Source organism: Pygocentrus nattereri, chromosome 14 (genome assembly GCF_015220715.1).
Source record: "Pygocentrus nattereri isolate fPygNat1 chromosome 14, fPygNat1.pri, whole genome shotgun sequence".
In the NCBI taxonomy this organism is placed as follows: Eukaryota; Metazoa; Chordata; class Actinopteri; order Characiformes; family Serrasalmidae; genus Pygocentrus; species Pygocentrus nattereri.
The window spans coordinates 4,339,302-4,357,093 of NC_051224.1; the positions used below are offsets into that span (position 1 = coordinate 4,339,302).

The following is a 17,792-nucleotide window of genomic DNA, read 5'->3' on the forward strand; positions in this document are numbered from 1 at the left end:
CTGGGAGATTTATCGGCTGTACTCTACAATCTCGATCTGCGGTTTTAGCAGTCTAAATTAAATACAGTTTATGCGATTAAAGTGCATAAACTGCATTTAATAAAGTTTACCTTTCTAAAACTATAGTTTCTGGGTATTCTTTACAGTAATAATAGTAATAATATTTAGTAATATCAATCTTTATTTGTGTAGCACTTTTCATTTTAGTTGGACATTTAGATTAAAAACACTAAACTGAAAATAATAGCACAATTACAGACCACAGGTAAAAATGACTCCTTATGCTCTCAGCATATACCAGCTAGAGTTGGGCGATGCGGCCAAAAATGTTATCACGATAAACAAAATTCATATTGTTCGATATTGATACATAACGCGATAAATCTCAAATCATTATTTCTTTCCAGTTTAACGGCTGATTTTTGCTCCTGGGTGGTTAATTGCTGTTTTAAACTGTCCTTTTTGGTCCGAAGAACGACAAACACTCACCAAGAAGTGGAACATTTTACAAATCTGTCGTGGGACAGTGGGAGGAAGTTTCTGGGCAGCTGTTTTTACCAACTGGAAAAGTATGGCTGCATTTTTTTTTTTTTTTTTTTTTTTTTTTTTAATATTCACAATTTAAGAAAGAAAACAGATTATTTTTAGCTGTCTGGTGACCAATGCCAGGCTATCCCGTTACAAACGCTTAACAAATTGCACAGCCGTGCTAAACTGTTTAGTTTCGCAACAACGTCAACTTAGTATGAACACCGGCTAGCAGGTGACTGGATTTCTCTAATCTAACTTGGTGTTTGAGGGATGAACCGCAATATATCTGACACTTGCTGTGTAAAAGCATTTACTTCAGTGACTCTCTCACACCAGACAGAGTCCTCCTTTTAGGTACATTTAAACTGAAATTGGTGCTTTTGTGCCTGGTCTGATCTGCAGTATCCTCAGTTCCCCGTGTTGTGCGAGTGACTGAGCGCTGCTTCAAGTCAGACAGCTGCTAAACACAGCTGGTCTGTAAAGATGGCGCTCTCCTGCTCTCCAGTGCCTCACAGCTTCCTCAGTTTACTTTTGTTTAACCCAGTAACTGTAACTGACATGAACCCACTTCTTTCTTTCACTTTCGTTGCTTGCGAATGCACTAATACTAAAATATCTCTGAGCGCTGTAACAGTGCTGTAGTTGTGAGTATCAGAAGTGATTTAACTCTGACAAAGCTTGTTAGGATGGAAGGAAAGAGGTGAGTTCACTGGAGGACAGTACAGCAGAGTCGCTGCAGTAGAAAAAGCCACCAGGGCTTTCGCTAGAATGGAAACGTGTGAGAATGGTGTATTATATCAAAAATGTATCGAACATTTCTTATTGCTCTATCGAGGAAAGTCATTTTTTCGCCCAGCCCTAATACCAGCCTACACAAAGATGTTTAAAACACCTATCTAGCTGCATTCTTAATATTCTCTGGGTTGCTGTTCTGCAGGACAAAAGCTACAGTATATAAGAAAATGCTCTTCTACCAGCTTCTGCAAGCCTGCCTCAGCTGAGTAAAGTAATTTGGACAGGCTGTAACGCTTCAACAGGTCACCAAGATCGACTGTGTAATAGTATGTAAGAGTCTCTTTGGTGGATTTATGCAAGATTCTCTTTGGTTGATGTCTGTGTGAGGTTTGTAAGACAGTTTTAGCATAGTGTACAACTTTTACCATTCTTCCTTATTGTAAGTCCTCTACTGGCCTTTCATATTGTGCACTTTAAAATGTGCCACTTTTTTTGTGGAAGACATTTTTAGACTGCAAGCAGGCCACGTCTAGCACCTCTGATTACACAACCAGTCTGATGTGATACGTTAGACTGGATTGTAGTTGTCATGTTGAAATGAGCGTTGACTTTGTTTAGAATGCAGCATATGTTGCTCCACAATGTGTAGATATCTTTCAGTGGTAATACTGCCTTCACAGATGTGCAAGTTACCCACTGATACACCAGCATTCTATGACCGAACTTTACACTGGTAACAATCTGGTTGGTACTTTTCTTCTTTGGTCCAGAGAACAGTGTCCATTAATTTCGTAAGCCTCTGAGAAGTTGACTCTTGAGACCACAGCATGTTTCCACTGTGCATCAGTCCATTTCAGATGACCTTGAGCCCAGAGAAGTTGGCAGCGTTTCTGGGCATTGTTGACATATGGCTTATATGACAAATGTAAATTCAGACTGTCCGAACTTGCATTTATGAATGTGGTGATGAACTGTATTTCTTTTTAGTGTGCATTACCAGTGTCCAGAAAGCGTAGGTTCGTTGACTTTATTAGTGCAGACTTAAATATATTCAGGCAATTTGATACTGTGAAACGCTGGGAAATAATGCACTGTTAAATTTTATCAGAATGGAAAAATATTTGCTTGAATTGAGCAGCAAAACAAGAAGATAGGAAACAAATGTCAAGTAGTGGCACATTGACTGCATTATTTAATAGCAGCAGTGCTCTAGATTTGTGTTGAACAGACGTGGCACACAGAAGGCCTTTGTGTGACCACTGCCAGATTTACAACGTCCATGTTGTTTCCATTCAGGGCCGAGGCCAGTCCCCCTATCAGCTATTTCAGACACTGCTGTAACCTGAAACCCACTCTGCTCTGTGAGGGATTGTGTGTGTGTGTGTGTGTGTGTGTACATGTGTTCTTGTGTTTCCATGCTTGACATCAGATGTCCTCACAAGATCAGCAAAATAAGTAAGCTTCTAAAAGTGAGAGAGCCAGTTCTGACTTAGTCTTGTTAAATGATTTAATTTGAAAACAATACATTCATTCAACAAAAAATAGTCATATCATCTTGTAACCATATTAAGTGTGACCGTATAGTTATCACACCAAAGTTTACACAGAATCACATCTGGTGAGCAAGAAGCAAAAGCCCAGCCGTGATCAAAACACTAGCATTGCATATGTTGTAAGTGGCGCTTGGGCTATTTTCTTTTTTCCATTTTAAAATAGTTTCACGCTGCAGGCATTTAAACCACTCGTTAACTTCTGGAAACCTCACTGCTCCATCTAATATCTCTGTATGTCCCCTTAATGACACAGGCATAAATGGAGCCCAGTAAGGTCAAATAGCCTTTGATTAGATTTGGCTTAAATTGACATATGAACTGATCAGCTGTGATTCGTCAGATTTCATGTAATCAGTTTCATGTAAATTTCACTTGTGCACAAATTATACAACATTTAAAACAACCTTTCTTTGAATCTTCTCCTTCTCTTCAGATGCAGACATGCCACTATCTCACAGTTCTTTGGGGACCAGAAGCCCAACTGCGCTGGTGCCTGTGACTACTGCCGCAACCCTAAATTAGTCCGCGCTCAGCTGGAGAGAGCCGCCGCCCTCAGCACCAGGACCGGCCCCGCGCAGAGCTCTGAACCCAGAGGGCCCTTTGGCTTCAACCCTGAGCTCTATGCTGGGGGAAAGAAAGGTTATGGCTTTGAAAGGTCAGTTCGGCCACCGTTGGTGGTCTCTGTTATTTATGGGACTGGGTAATTGATCTGAATGATGGAGACAGCAGAGCTTTTTTATTTTTATGAAGACCACTAGCAATGATGTGATGAGAAGTCGGTGTGTCTGCCGTCTTCGTGTGTTTCTTCTTGTAGATTTGCAGGACAAAAATAGCTAACGCTGTAGAAGCTTTCGTAGATGCTCTTCTTGTCTTGAACTAACATTCAACTACATTTCTATTATAAGCAGCTAAAATTCTGTTAGATTCTATTAAATCTAAACTTAAGACTAATCTTAAACCCAGTAATCTGTTGATAATTTGTATGTAAGCTGTATAGGACTATACATACAAAATAAAACGTGACCCATTAAAATCCTCATTCTGTAGGTTTGCCTACATTGTTAGGACCAACAAAATGGTCCTGATTTTGTAAAATGAAAGCTACATGTTTTTTAAGGTGAAGGTCAGGTTAAGACTACACTTATACATTGGTATTGCATATAAATATGTGCATGTGTGTAATGCTGCTATTATTATTATTATTATTATTATTATTATAGGGGTACTTATTTAGGATGTGATAAGTGGTGGTTTAATTTCTTACATTTTTCGATACAGCAAAAATGGAGTGAGTGAAATGTGACTTGCATTACTGTGTAAATATGACAGCGTTCTCTATAAGTTCTCTATATGTATAATCAAATGTTGTGCCAACCTGTAAGTCTAAACTCAAGCTTATAAGTTACATGTTAGCCCATAGCAAATATGCTAGACACTATACAACGATGCAATAAGCTATACTGCGATATTGTTATATCTATAATTATATATTACATACAGATAGTTTTGGATTTATCATGCATATGGGGCTTTTGTTTGAGGCCACATCCTTCCACACGTGTGTGTGTATGTGTGTGCAGGTATGATGAGGAGTGGGAGGGCAGTGCAGAGGATGACAGTGAGCAACGGAAGAAAGAGTTTGGAATTCTGTTTAAGAAGCAGATGAGTTTACGGAAGGTAAAATTGGGTCATCATGTTTCTTTCTTCGACTTACACGCTCACACAGCCAGCATGCACACAAAAACAGAAATCGCACATGGATGTCAGGTCCAGATTTTACCCCTGTGGTCAGTTTCCTCTTGATCCAGTGTTCTTTCAGTCTTAGACCCACACCTCAATATTCAGACTTAATCATTTACACACGGCACACCAACAACAACAAATAGTTCCCCGTTTAGTCAGCCAGAGTAACATTCAGCACATTCTTTCCCCTGCTCTCTCTCTCTCTCTCTCTCTCTCTCTCTCTCTCTCTCTCTCTCTTCGTTTCTCTCTCCTTCGTTTCTTTCTGTCTCACTCTCCTTCTCTCCTTCCTTCCTCCTTCGTTTCTTTCTGTCTCACTCTCTTTCTCTCCTTCCTTCTCTCTCCCTCACTTTTTCTTTCTCTGTCTCTTGTGTCTTTTCGTTTTTTGTCTCTCTCATTCACTTTCTTCTCATTTTCTATCTCTTTATCTCCCTCTTTGTCTCTGTCTCTTTTTTTCTCTTTGTCTGTCCTCTCTCTTTTTTACTTGCTCACTTTGTCAACCTCTTTCCTGCCTCACTCTCTCTCACGCACTTTGTCTCACTACCTTAGCCCCCCCCCCCCATACACACATCTGTTTTCCAGCTGTTAGCTGTGGTGTTCTGTCAGAATGAAACTCAGTTTTAAAAAGCAGAGGAAAAACATTGGGCAAGAGAGGGGAAAAGCTGGAATGTCCGGATTAGCCAAGCTGCTCAGTTTCCAGATAGACTGTATTCAGTTGTAGAACTTGGGGAATCACTATTTGTTTGTGTGGTTGAAAGGATGGCTGCCCAGTGACATGCCAGAGAGTTTAAATACTCTCAGCAGTGCTGCTGCTTAGGAATTTGGGCATGGTTGGAATCCTGGGAGCACCGTTATGCAACGAATGAATACTGTAAATCTTTCTTGTTTGTTTCTCTGTCCCTTTCCGTTCTTATTTTCTTCTGCTTATTGCTGTTTTTGTGCGTCTTCATTTGCAGGTTTCAGGCGACTCGAAAGAAACTTTTATTCTACCAGGTCAGTGTGCTGTTGGAAGAGGGCCCGCTCCCTGTGTAGATATTAAGGGCACATTCTAAGTTAACAATCACAATGATTTGCAGTTGCAGGCGATTATTTACTAATGAGAACATGGTTTCCATCCATTCATTCCATCTATGTTAGTAGACACCCCTAAATCTTAGACGTTTCAGTCTACTTTGCGTGGGAGTCCCACATTGCTCCAGTTAATTTCCTGTCAAGATTTACTGAACATCCTTAAGTTTCATGATGATTGCACTTATTTTGCAATGGATACATTTATACGATCGTTTCCACACTTCTGTGGTTTCATGTGTGACGTGTACAAGAAGTGAAATACTGTGAAAGCTCATTTATCTGAAGCCCTCTACTTGGCCTTGTGGTTCTGGAGGGGAAGAGGAGCTCAGTTATTGCTCCACAGCTGTTACACGCTTTCATATCTTGCCTTCTCACATTTCTGCATTTTTCCCCCGTGTAAAGCCAGTGCCGAACTTAACCAGAGGATTACTACTGCACGTCAAACTTCAATCTTTAAAGTAACTTAAAGTGACGCTGTCTTGGCCAGTTGAGCTTTTTTGTGAGGTGAAAGTCTTGACACATAACTGCATAATAGAGGTCACTCATGCAACCGAACCATGGTGCACAAAAAGAACAGGGCTTCATGTGAGGAAGGTGGGTGTAGTGCTCATGCCCGCTGCTAATGTATGCAATTCCCTGTGTCTAAGATGATTCAAATTGGGTCATTTTCTCATTGATTTGTTTATTTATATATTTCTTTGTTTGTAAAGCATTCAGAAATAGACCAAAAAGTAGGCCATACAGTTTATTAGTCATTAGAATTGAGAATTTGTCTTAAATTCTGTTATTTTTAATTTATCTACTTATTCCTTTTTGAGATTTCTTTGTTATGGCTGTCTTTCTTAAATGTTTTTGTGTGTATAAGTACACTGTAAAAACAAAACTTGGATAATGTTTGCACATAACCTGCTCTAAAGAACCAAAATGTGTACCGTACTATTAAACTACGGCACAAACCTTTTTGTTGTCTTGTCTTTTTGCACCCCAGATGCAGATTGTCCATTAAAGGAGGCCAGCAGTCAGAGAATCCCAAGACTCACAGTGAAGGTAATGGCCTCTGGCAGCCGCTCCCACTGAAACGTATTAGCATGTGGCTCTGACAGTTTGGTCTTAATCTGGCGGGGCCAGCTGCTGCCAGCTTGCAGGTCACCGCTGATTTGGAAGATCAAACTAACTGCCAGGTTCGCTTAAAGGATCTTCCCAAATTATCCTCAACGTTCTGTGGAATGTTTCTACAGTGACTTCAGTAGAAACGTTACTGTGTGTCTGCAGATTAGTCGGAATAAGATGATGTTTTTATTAATAATTAAATAAAATCAATGGAATGGTTAAACTTCTTTGTGGCACTTGCCAGTCAGTCTAAGTCTGGCAAGCGAAATGTCTTTGAAGCCTTATTTGCCAGGAACAGTGCATAAAATACACGAGAACTGCCCCCTAGTGGCAAACCCCCATGCATCACAGTCTAAGGAACACTTGAATGCAGAAAAAGTTAACGGCAAAAAGCCACTCAAACCCATGCATTATGATTTTATCAATTTAAAAAAACCCTCTTAACACTGCACAGACTAAATAATGTGATTTATGAATGCTGTGGTTTTATTTATTTGATGTGTAAAGTTACCTACCAAAGACAAAACTTCAAAAACTTTTATTTAGCTTGTGTCACAAACTACCATTGACAAGAAAACGAATGAATAGGAATGCAAGTCACACATCAGTCATGCTTTATCGTTACTCTGATTAAACAAATGAGTGACTTTCCGGTCTATATTCTGTTCTAAATGATCTCGCACGCTTACTCGGAAAAATACGTGGTGAATCCGACATTAAAGGAAGCCTCGTGCATCTTTTATACGGTGATAGAAAAACATGAATAGCCCTCAGAAAGCTCTGGTTCTACACGCTAAAATTATACAGTGATTTGACTGTTTCCAGTAGGAGGATTACTCATAACTCTTCTCGTGGCCTATTTAGACAGTTTTTTGGAGGTTTGTTTGTTAGTTTTTTTTTTTTTTTTTTGTGGAGGTGCAGAGCTGATTCACGTATTTAACCATGGCAAAAGAACTGTAACATCACCTGGAGTGGCTATTGCGTTGTTATACAACATAGTGTGACACATCAGTGGTCACAAAATAATAATAGTAATATTAATAGTTAGAATCCGAACTATTTATCAACTGAGCAACATAGTGATATGCTCGGAATACTCGCACATTAATACTGATTTCATGCGTCACATCTCGCATGTCAGCTCTGTTTTCTAAAGCAAAGTTGGAACCTGTGTTAGGGAACGTGCTAAAAGTAGTTTGTCTGTGGTTATTTCATTCATTTTCTGTGGGCGTGTGTGTTTCAGGCGCGAGAGCACTGCCTGTCTCTTCTTCAGGAATGCCTGACCAACAGCAGAGGCGGAGCAGGTCACTCGCTCAGGTATTGAGGCCGGTCCTGTATCAGACATACTGCCTATTGATTGCTTGTAATTGGTTCAGAAATAAGCACCAAAATCTGTAAATCGACATGGTTGTTTAGTAGAAATTCATACTAATACACAGGCACATGCAAAAGTTTGAAGACGCCTAGACAAATGATGTTTTATTGATTTTCTAAGTGAAAATAAGTCAACACATCCCTTTTCAAGAACTCGACTAGATATGGCATTTTTGCCACAATCTCTGTGTATTTGCTAAGATGAACATATTGAAAAAGTGTAAAATATGAGAGGTCATAACTTTTGCGCAGAGACCAAATTTTATTCATTTTTTTTCTCCAATATTTTAAATTCGGCGAGTTCACAGTAGTTGTGCTTAAAAATGTGCAGAATTATGTTCTCTGCAGATGATGTATTAAATTATATCTCAACTAGATCAACAAAATGTTATTTGACCACAAGCACATGTAATGTTCAGAGTCCGTGTTTGAAGTAAATGAATCCGGTTTAGTTGCAGAGGCATGTCTGAAATGGTCCTGTGCCACCTCTCAGCTGATGATTTTCAGTGGTAGTGTATTTAGTAATAGTGCAACCTTCTTAATAAATGCTTTATTTTTGTGGTGGTGTTTCATTTTGTGACAATCAGCTCTCTCATTTTGATTCCAGCCCACTGTATTATTTCTCGTTTTCCCCCTCAGCTCTGACACGCTCTCTCTGGCTGTAGAAATAGAACATGAAGTATTCCGATCTTGCAAGTCGGCAAACTTGTATAAGGCTGCGGTTCTCAAGAGGGTGAGTGTGGCTTTAGTTATGTTCCCATCTTAAGGCCACAGTAGCGACGTTTTATACAAAAACAACTTATTTAAGAACATGTGAAGCTGTTGGAAGGTTTAGAGAATTCATTGAAGATACGCACATCATAGATCTGTTAGTTCCTACTAAACAATCTCATTGGGTATAAAGGAGCTGTATTGATTGTGTCTGAGAACAGAATGTTTTTTTGTTTTTTGGTTTTTTTAACCGTTCTTGATTTTGGCTGACCAGCAGTTGTTAAGTACCAGCAGTGGTTTGTGGTGAACGCCCTTTTTTTTGTAGACGAAAGTTAGTAGTTTTAAAAATTGTGTTTGAAACACAGGATTTTACCACTACAGGGGCTCAACCCCCAAAGAGGTTTTTCTTATTTACTCACCAGTCACTTTGTCAAGACTTCTAAGGGTTAGTAGGCACAGGTATGCTGGAGACTCGTTCACTGCTAGGATTGGCTGAGGTGAGGTAACAGGGCGTTTCTGTAGTGTAGTGGTCATCACGTTCATCTAACATATGAAAGGTCCCTGGTTCAGAACCGGGCAGAAACATGGTGAGGTAACAGGCAATTTGCCCAAACTAAACTTCGTATTTCTTGTCAAATGTTGGCCTGATTGGCTTTCGTGATGTAAATTTCAAGCCCCATGTCCTCTAATAGTAAGTAAGTAAGTAAGTAAGTAAACATTTATTTATATAGCACTTTTCTAAGCACAGCTACAAAGTGCTTCACAAACAACAAGTACTAAAAATAGAATGATAAAACAAAACAGATACATATAACTATAAAAACAGTACAGCTATATTCATAAACAACATAAAACTGACATAAAACCATAAAAACAATGCAGCACTATCCAATAAATAACAAAAGCATCACCTGTGACCAAAAGCTAATGAATAGAGATGCGTTTTGAGTCTTCCTTTAAAAATGTCCTTTGATTCAGCTAGTCTAACATCCAAAGGCAGAGCATTCCACAACTTGGGGGCACACACAGAAAAAGCACAATCTCCCTTTCGTTTCCGTTTTGTCCTAGGGACCACTAAGAGCCCCTGACTAGATGACCTTAGTGATCTGGTACTAGGATACGGTGATAATAACTCTGAAATATATTTTGGCACATCACCGTGCACCGCCTGGTATGTTAAAACCAAAATTTTGAACTGAATTCTAAAAACAACAGGCAACCAATGCAGAGATGCCAGTACAGGGGTAATATGCTCCCTTCTTTTAGTCCCGGTAAGTACCCGGGCAGCTGCATTCTGAACCAGCTGCAGCCGTGCCATTACCCCTTGATTAAGACATGTAAATAGTGCATTGCAATAATCAAGTCGTGATGATACAAAAGCATGAATAATATGGATAATAGCAACATCTGTGGTTTTGGTCTTTTAGTGTATTGAGCCCTGGTGCTATGAGGGCCCGACCAGTCCTGGGAGTCAGAGAGTGCTTCCCTATTTATTGCTGTATATGTCAGTTTTGCAGTGTTTATTGGTAAACTGTCCTCCAGGTTCTCTCAGCTGGTTATATCAATTACATTATAAGTCACTCTGGGCAAAAGCATCTACCACATGAATGGCTTGAAGGATTATGAAGTTAGAAGAAAAAGCTTTGTGTCAGAATCTTTAGTGCAGTTCAAACCAGGTAATAAAGAGAACTTGAAGGCTGTTTTTAAGCACCTTAAGTGCCGCATTAAAAAATTTAATCTGAGGAAAGAGGAAAGAATGAATTTGAGAGGGAATTACACTTTCAGAAGAGCTGCCAGCCTAAATAGGGTCTCGAATCTCCCCTGATTTATGGCCTTTTAGTATTACTTTTAATTCTTTAAACTGTAATGATCTGTGTAGCCCAAATAATAGCCATGATTTTATTCATGATAACACCCCCTCCTTCTTCTGCTCAGTTTTTTTTTTTGTTTTGTTTTGCTTTTTCACAAGTTCAGAAGTTGTTTATGTTCGTGCTTTCCTGAACTGATGCTCGAAACTCTGGCGAATCGTGGTCTGTCACTTGACTGATGTAGTGGAATATCTTCATTCATTCAATAAACACCTTAGAATTGAAAAGAAAATTAAAACACCGTTCAAATTTTAAGCAAGTTTGTAAACTATATGTATACACTGTCATTAAAGCAAAAGAAGGACATATCAGATACTAAACATCTTAAGTTCAGGTTAAAATTTCAAAGATTTGTATATTTCTATTAAATTAGAAAGGAATGAAGAATAGAAGAATTTTCAGTAATGCTATTAGACCTTTGGACCCCACTGTATATTCTGGGATATACATTCTATTGGAAATGTGCGACTCTTCAGGTATCAGAGTTGAAGAAAGGCGTAAATGATTCTGTAGCGCCCTCTGTGGACGAGCCTGGAGATGGTGGCGGCTCCAGTGTAAAAGAAGAGGAAATGAAGATGACTCAGAAAGAAGCAACCTCCTCCTCTACCTCATCCATCTCTGAGGATCTGCAGGGCTTCACTTCAGCCTCTCAGGTCTACTCGGCAAGTGTTATTTTTTTTGCTCCATAAATTGCATGGGCTTGTTAATGTCTAATTACTACTAATGATCTTCACTGTCTAGATTTTTACTGTCATAGATTTTTTTAACCTATGCTTCTCTGCTGTTTCAGATGAATTACCAGTGGCTGACAGTCTTACGTACTATGCCATTTTGTGCCTTTACTTAAAGAAATAGATTGGCCAAAAAATCTGATTTACACAGTTTTAGAATTAGAATTAACAACCATTTGTCTCTGTGTTTGCACACTGTGAAATTAGACCTCCGCATTTAACCCATCTGTGCAGTGAAACACCCACATACATGCACACTAGTGAACACACATACACTAGGGGGCAGTGACCACGCTTGCTCGGAGCGGTGGGCAGCCCTATCCACGGCGCCCGGGGAGCAATTGGGGGTTAGGTGTCTTGCTCAAGGGCACTTCAGTCATGAACTGTCAGCCAAGGGAATCAAACAAGCAACCTTCCGGTCTCAGGGCCAGTTCCCTAACCTCCAGCCCACGACTGCCCCCTTTCCCCACTTACCCAAATGTAGTCGATCAGCCAAGACTTGTTTGGAGACCACATTTTGCTTCTTTGGTTTTTAACTAGTGTTGCAAGGTTAACATTTCTAACAAACACTGGAACTCACTCAAATTGCCCAGTTCAATTCCTTGAAAACATGTCACGAAAACGTCTTTCAACCCACTCAAATCGCATCCCGGTCTTCATTAAGGTCACCCAGACTTGTCATTGTAGTTTAGAGCACAGTAGGACTTACTGTGATATAAACAAGCCTTCATCACTGTGAAGTGCCAGGCATTTCATACACCACTTGGGTTGGTCTTGAATCAGATCCCTGAGTGTTTTATGACACACAGACTAATTCTAGATCAGTAATCCCACTCAATTGGCAGGCTGTGAATTCTCACTTAGCAAGTCAGAGTTGTGGTGTCTGAGGAGTTTAATGCTTTAACACCTACCTCACAAAGAGATAGGCGGACTGGTTATGAATACCCCAGCTGATGCTTGAGACGTTGTTTTGCAATAGTGTAGCACTAAGACTTTTGGTCTAAAATATCTTTTATTTATTTATTTATTTATTTTTAAATATAGTCATGGTGAAAAGATGCATACAGAATGTATTGTGAGGCACGATAGTCCCCCAAAAAAAAGTATTTTTCAGATTTAAACCAATTTCATCATTATTAACATTTACATATAAAGACTCAGACGAGTTCTTTTCTCATTGCTCTCTCAGTAAATGTTACTGGTCATTTTGGAAAGTAAATAAAATGGCTAGGTTTATGGTCAGATATCGGGTGTACGGAAATCTGAGTCGGCAAGTTGTTCTAAATCTCAGTCAGCAAGTTCCTCTAAACTTAACCTTTTCACATCAAACCACTCTGAATGACTTTGTTTACGTGTCAACTTGCGTGTCAGTTTGAGGAATTGGTGGAATTGCGCTTTATTGAACATCTGGATGTGATTTGAGTGGGTTTAGTGACGTTTTGTTGCTGTATTTACAGAAACAGTTTGGGCTGTTTAGGTGATTACTGAGTTCTAGTGATTGTTCGCACCTATAGCCTCACAGCTAAAGTTCTAGACTAAGTAAGTCAAATTTGGGCTTCAGACGTCCTGGCTGATCAGCATCTGAGTTAAGTGGACATTTGTGGAGTTTTTTTTTTTTTTTTTTTTTTTACCAAACTACTGTTTTAAGTGTGTAACGCAAAGATAGTAACAGAGGTAGTGCAACAGAATCTAGTGAGCGTGGTTTAGTTTTGAGTTCACGGTAGACCTGGTTTAACTGCTTTGTGGTGTGTTGGTCGTAAGCTAAGAAAAGATTGACATGGAACCCATTGTCAGGCTAATAGACTGCAAAGAGGCATATTTGTCTTCATTTGTGGAGTTAATTTTAATAGTCTGATAGTAAAATGAATTACATGCCGCTCTGCACGCATTAAGCCAGGGTTTAATCCTGCCTCGCAGACAGGAACATACCAATAAGAGTCACTGGGGAGCCCTAACATTACTTTCACCATCCATTGTAAACTACTCTGGATAAAAGCTTTTATCAAATATGCTTAAGTCTTCTAAATTTGTGGATCCTGTTTTGTTTCAGTCAAGTCAAGGTTGAAGTGAAGTTTTCTTGTTCTTCTTCTTCCAAACTAGTTTCCTCCACCAATTTGGGTGCCATGCTCCACCTTTGTACCACTTTTGAACTTAAAATAACATGGTCATAAATACATCTGAACAACATGTTTTAAGATGCAACCCAGCGTGTATGTTGAGTAATAATTCTATAAGGACATTTAGAATTGCGTCACTGACAGCCAGAGATTTAATAACGTGAATGGCTGTTTCATCTTATAGCTGAAGAGGAAACGTGTGGGAGCAGGATTCCGTGGTTCCTCGAACCCCTTCCAGACGGCCACGGAACTTCTGAAGACTTCCCAGATTGAGATCCTCACACCTCAAGAACCTGCCCATAAGGAAGAGGAACAGGAAAAACAACCAGAGAGCAAAAGAACCAAAACACTGTCCTCCTTTTCATCTACCTCCGAAGCCAAAACCACCTCCTCGAGTAGCCCCAGCAAGAAAGCAGGCAAGGCTCTAAGCAAGAAACAGCAAAAGCTTGCCGATGCAGCCAAGGCCTCGCACTGCATATCTCGGTACTTTGGGAAGAAAAAGACGGACGGCATTCCGAGAAAGGAAGATAGCATTGTCTCAAAGCCTGAAGAAGGAGATTCCTCTGTGCCTGCAGCTCAAGGATGCAGCAACTCTGTTTCAGCTTCTCCTGTCGACATGAATGCTAACACTTCCAGTATGGATGGCAGTACCATGGATGAACAGGTAAAGGAAAAAGGTACGAGGAATGTGGAGAATCATGGTGGTGAAGGTAGTCCCGTGAATATGAACGCTACACAGGAGAAGATGGGAGATGCCACAGCAGTGCCAGACACTCAGAGGTAAGTATCTATACCGTAATCGCTGATTCTGGAAGGATTGTCTGGAATATTCTTAGCATGTTTTATACTGTCCTCCATCTTCTACTTCATCCAGGAACGAGCCACAGCCTGATGCCCAACAAGCACCATCAGAAACAGTAATCACTAGTTCAGCTCTTAGACTCATCTGCCTATTGATTTCCTCCAATACCACATCAAACAGTTACACTTGCTAAAGCAGGATCTGTGATTGTCTCACATCTAGTTCTTTTCTCACAGTCTCATCAAGAAAGGAAGTCCAAAGAAAGTCGTGCTGGCTTCTGCCACCCACCCACTGATAGCAAAAGGAGGGTGACATTCAATCCCGTGTTACAGGAACACAAATTAGAGGTGGAAAACATGCACGATAATCCGGTTTCACACCAGCCTGTGACACTAAAAGAAGCTGCTGACATTGTGGTGAAAATCTTGGATCCTTTCTACAAAAAGGGGAAGTTTGCTACCAAGGTAGGAGCTAGGCCGTCTCCTATTATACTCTATTTCTGTTTTGTGTATGATGGCCAAAAAAAGGAAAGTAAGGGTGGTCTCTTTTTTTTCCCTAGGACCTGTTCAAGTCATTCGCACGCTTCCTCTCGCATCTGCTCATTGAGGGGAAAGCTAAAGATCGAGGGAAAGGTAGGATTATCTGTTACAAATCTGAACGTTCCCCAACAGCCCAGCCTTTTCTAATTCCCCTCAGATCTGTCACTCATAACAAATTTCAGTGACTGTTTTAGGCTTATGTAAAACAATGCTTGACTAGTCATTTTGTATGAAAGCAGTATTCCAGCATTTTTTATACAATCTCTATTGGCACGGACGGTAATTTCCCTGTACGGAACAAAAAAAAACCTGTTGAGTCAACACACTTGGGGCCCGATGCAGCATGCTCATGTGAAATGACTGGCGCCAGTCAGGCTGACTGATGATCGCCTTCCCTCAGCTCACTGCCACCTTACATCTCCTGTGAAAAAGTACACTTAAAGAGTGCAGCTGACACGCCTGCACTAAAGGAAGCAGCTCTCAACTAGCAGGAGGTGGCAGCAGTCTGTAAAACTGGAACGTACAGAGTGAAGAATATATGGTATGTGGACCCTTCATAGTTAGTTCTTCAGAGTTGGATTTCAAAACACATTTCAGACTTTTAGCTAAACTGGACTTGAATCCTTTTGCTTTGAGTGACCATATACCTTAATAAATGAAATTAATTAAATATGAATGGATTCATTCATTAGTTGCTTTTATGTTCTATTCTTAAATAACTAAACAGTCCAATCTGTCACTACAAAAACAGTCATAGCACAATGTTTTAGTAGTCAGTGTTTCGGTAGTGACCGTTTTAGCTGATTTTGAGCAGAACCCAAAAAGCCAGTCAGTGCATGACTAGCATATGCAGAAAATATGTTTTTCAGTAGTGATGTTTTTAATGTCTCGCACTGATTTTCAGACTTTTGATGCATGTTTACTTCAGAACCTAACTGCTCACCATGTTGCATGTGTTTTTACACCATGTGTTTTTAATTGTGTTAAAAATCGAAATATTTCAACTTCACTTTAAAGAAGTCACAAAGATCAAGTATTAATTGTATTATGCAAGTAGTTAGGGCTTGGGAAAGCCACCTTCCAATAGATAGTACTCTACAACTGATGAGTCTGTGTATTTTTAGCTTAATACTATCTCAGTTAATAGTTCTTAGGTTTACGTATATCATAACAGTATTTGTAAATATCTAAGATCTGAATATGCTGTATTATAAAATGTTTGTTTTTTTTAAGGGGGGGAAGGGGGCTGTGGGCCTGCATTTTGAACTAGTTCAGTAGAATGGTCCCTATGTATGGCATAATGATATTTTTTATGTATATATATATATATATATATATATATATATATATATATATATATATATATATATATATATATATATATATATATATATATATATACATGACACAAATACTCACAAAAAGTACAGATACATGCAGAGTCTAAGTGTAATTAACTGTCCAAGTTGAGAGAAGTTGCACTAGGATACAGATTTTTTCCTTTTCAGAAACTTATAAACCATCCTCAGATCTTTTTGTTTACGTGAGTCTATCAACTGCCAAACATGAGGACAATTCTCTTATCCATGAGCTTAAAACTGCTTACAGGTATTACATTTTATGCAGATGTCTGGAATATTGGGATTAAACTTGTTCAGCTTTGCTGGTAATTAAGAAAATTCTTACTGGCTATTCATACTGGACTCGTTTGTATTGTGTATTAAATGACGAGGTCTGTGTCTCTACTTGTACTCTAGAACATTTACCTGGAGCACCTGGTGCCACTCCAGTCTTTATAATCTAAGGGTTCCTGACATACAATTAATGGAAAAGGGGTCATTTAGGTGGCCTTCACAAAAGGTCTGTGTGGCATTTGCCCGCCCCCCGGGCCCCAATGATGACAGCCGAGAGCTGGCAGAAAGGTGGGGCCCCGAGCACTCAGCGGTGACTCACCTCGGCGAGGACGACGGGGAGAGAGTGTGTGGAGGGGGCGGAGCGCAACGCCCTTTTGGAGACGCTGGTGCCTGCTACAAGAGGCACCGGAGGAAGGAGTGAGCCCTGAGCTCCGCCGCCTGGGGGGCGCAGTCTGTTTTAGAACTTCTAAAACTACATAATTGCAAAAACCTAAAATATCTTGAAAATCCCAAATTTTTCTTCAAATCAAATCACGTTTGTCACATCACATTCACACAGGAAAGTGAGTGAAAATCTTAGGTTTAAACTAATTTAAACGCAAAAAATATACATATATAAAAAGAAAAAAATTGTATAATTCCATATATATATATATATATTTGTATACACACAGACTGACTGACTATACACAATGTACACTAGTATTGCACTATTCTAATGTACAGTTGTGCAGTAATAAGTTACTATGTAATGTGCTGTTCTCATTCCGTATGTGCAGTTAGTCTGAGGGAGATGATGGATGAGATGCAGGTTCTCAGGGATAGGATACTGATATAGAATCTTCCAGATTGTACAGGATACGGATAGAAGATGAGCAAGATGTCAGTCTATATGTGTGAGGACAGATTTGCTGGGTTGAAGGTGCAGTAAGATCAGAGTGAGTGTTGGTGTGGATGAGGAGGTGATTGTCCATGGAGATGGTGACTCAGAGGTGCAGTGACAGGCGTACAGACCGATACACCAGCACCACTGGCTGTTCAGCAGCCTGACGGCCCGGGAACCGGCTGGTTCTGGACTTTATGCCTCCTCCCGCTCGGCAGCTGTGAGAACAGACAGTGGCTTGGGTGGGTGGAGTCCTTTAAGATCATTAGGGTCTAATCAGCAGAGAGGTATGAGACTTTTCTATTACAAGTGTTTTGATTCAACAGTTTTTCCCTTCTTTTATTAAAGTGAATGTCCCTTGTAATCGGCCATATCCTGTGAGTTGTATAGTGT

General features: G+C 39.9%; 1 protein-coding gene and 1 non-coding gene across 3 annotated transcripts in view; both read left to right on the top strand.

Moving 5' to 3' along the window:
- Positions 1-17,792, top strand: part of recql5 (RecQ helicase-like 5) — a 47,868-nt gene that overhangs the window by 29,347 nt on the left and 729 nt on the right. Inside the window, exons 8-18 of one of the 2 annotated variants that reach the window (XM_017712008.2) lie at positions 3,253-3,474; positions 4,400-4,496; positions 5,516-5,552; positions 6,619-6,677; positions 7,984-8,057; positions 8,754-8,847; positions 11,170-11,355; positions 13,726-14,321; positions 14,416-14,458; positions 14,580-14,807; positions 14,903-14,975. In XM_017712008.2, the coding sequence (XP_017567497.1) occupies positions 3,253-3,474; positions 4,400-4,496; positions 5,516-5,552; positions 6,619-6,677; positions 7,984-8,057; positions 8,754-8,847; positions 11,170-11,355; positions 13,726-14,321; positions 14,416-14,458; positions 14,580-14,807; positions 14,903-14,975 (1,709 nt within the window). Of the gene's footprint in view, positions 1-3,252; positions 3,475-4,399; positions 4,497-5,515; positions 5,553-6,618; positions 6,678-7,983; positions 8,058-8,753; positions 8,848-11,169; positions 11,356-13,725; positions 14,322-14,415; positions 14,459-14,579; positions 14,808-14,902; positions 14,976-17,792 lie in introns of those variants that run through there. The other variant, XR_005131379.1, reaches the window with a different exon arrangement.
- Positions 9,338-9,410, top strand: trnav-aac. The gene has a single exon. It is a non-coding gene; the product is annotated as a tRNA-Val (tRNA).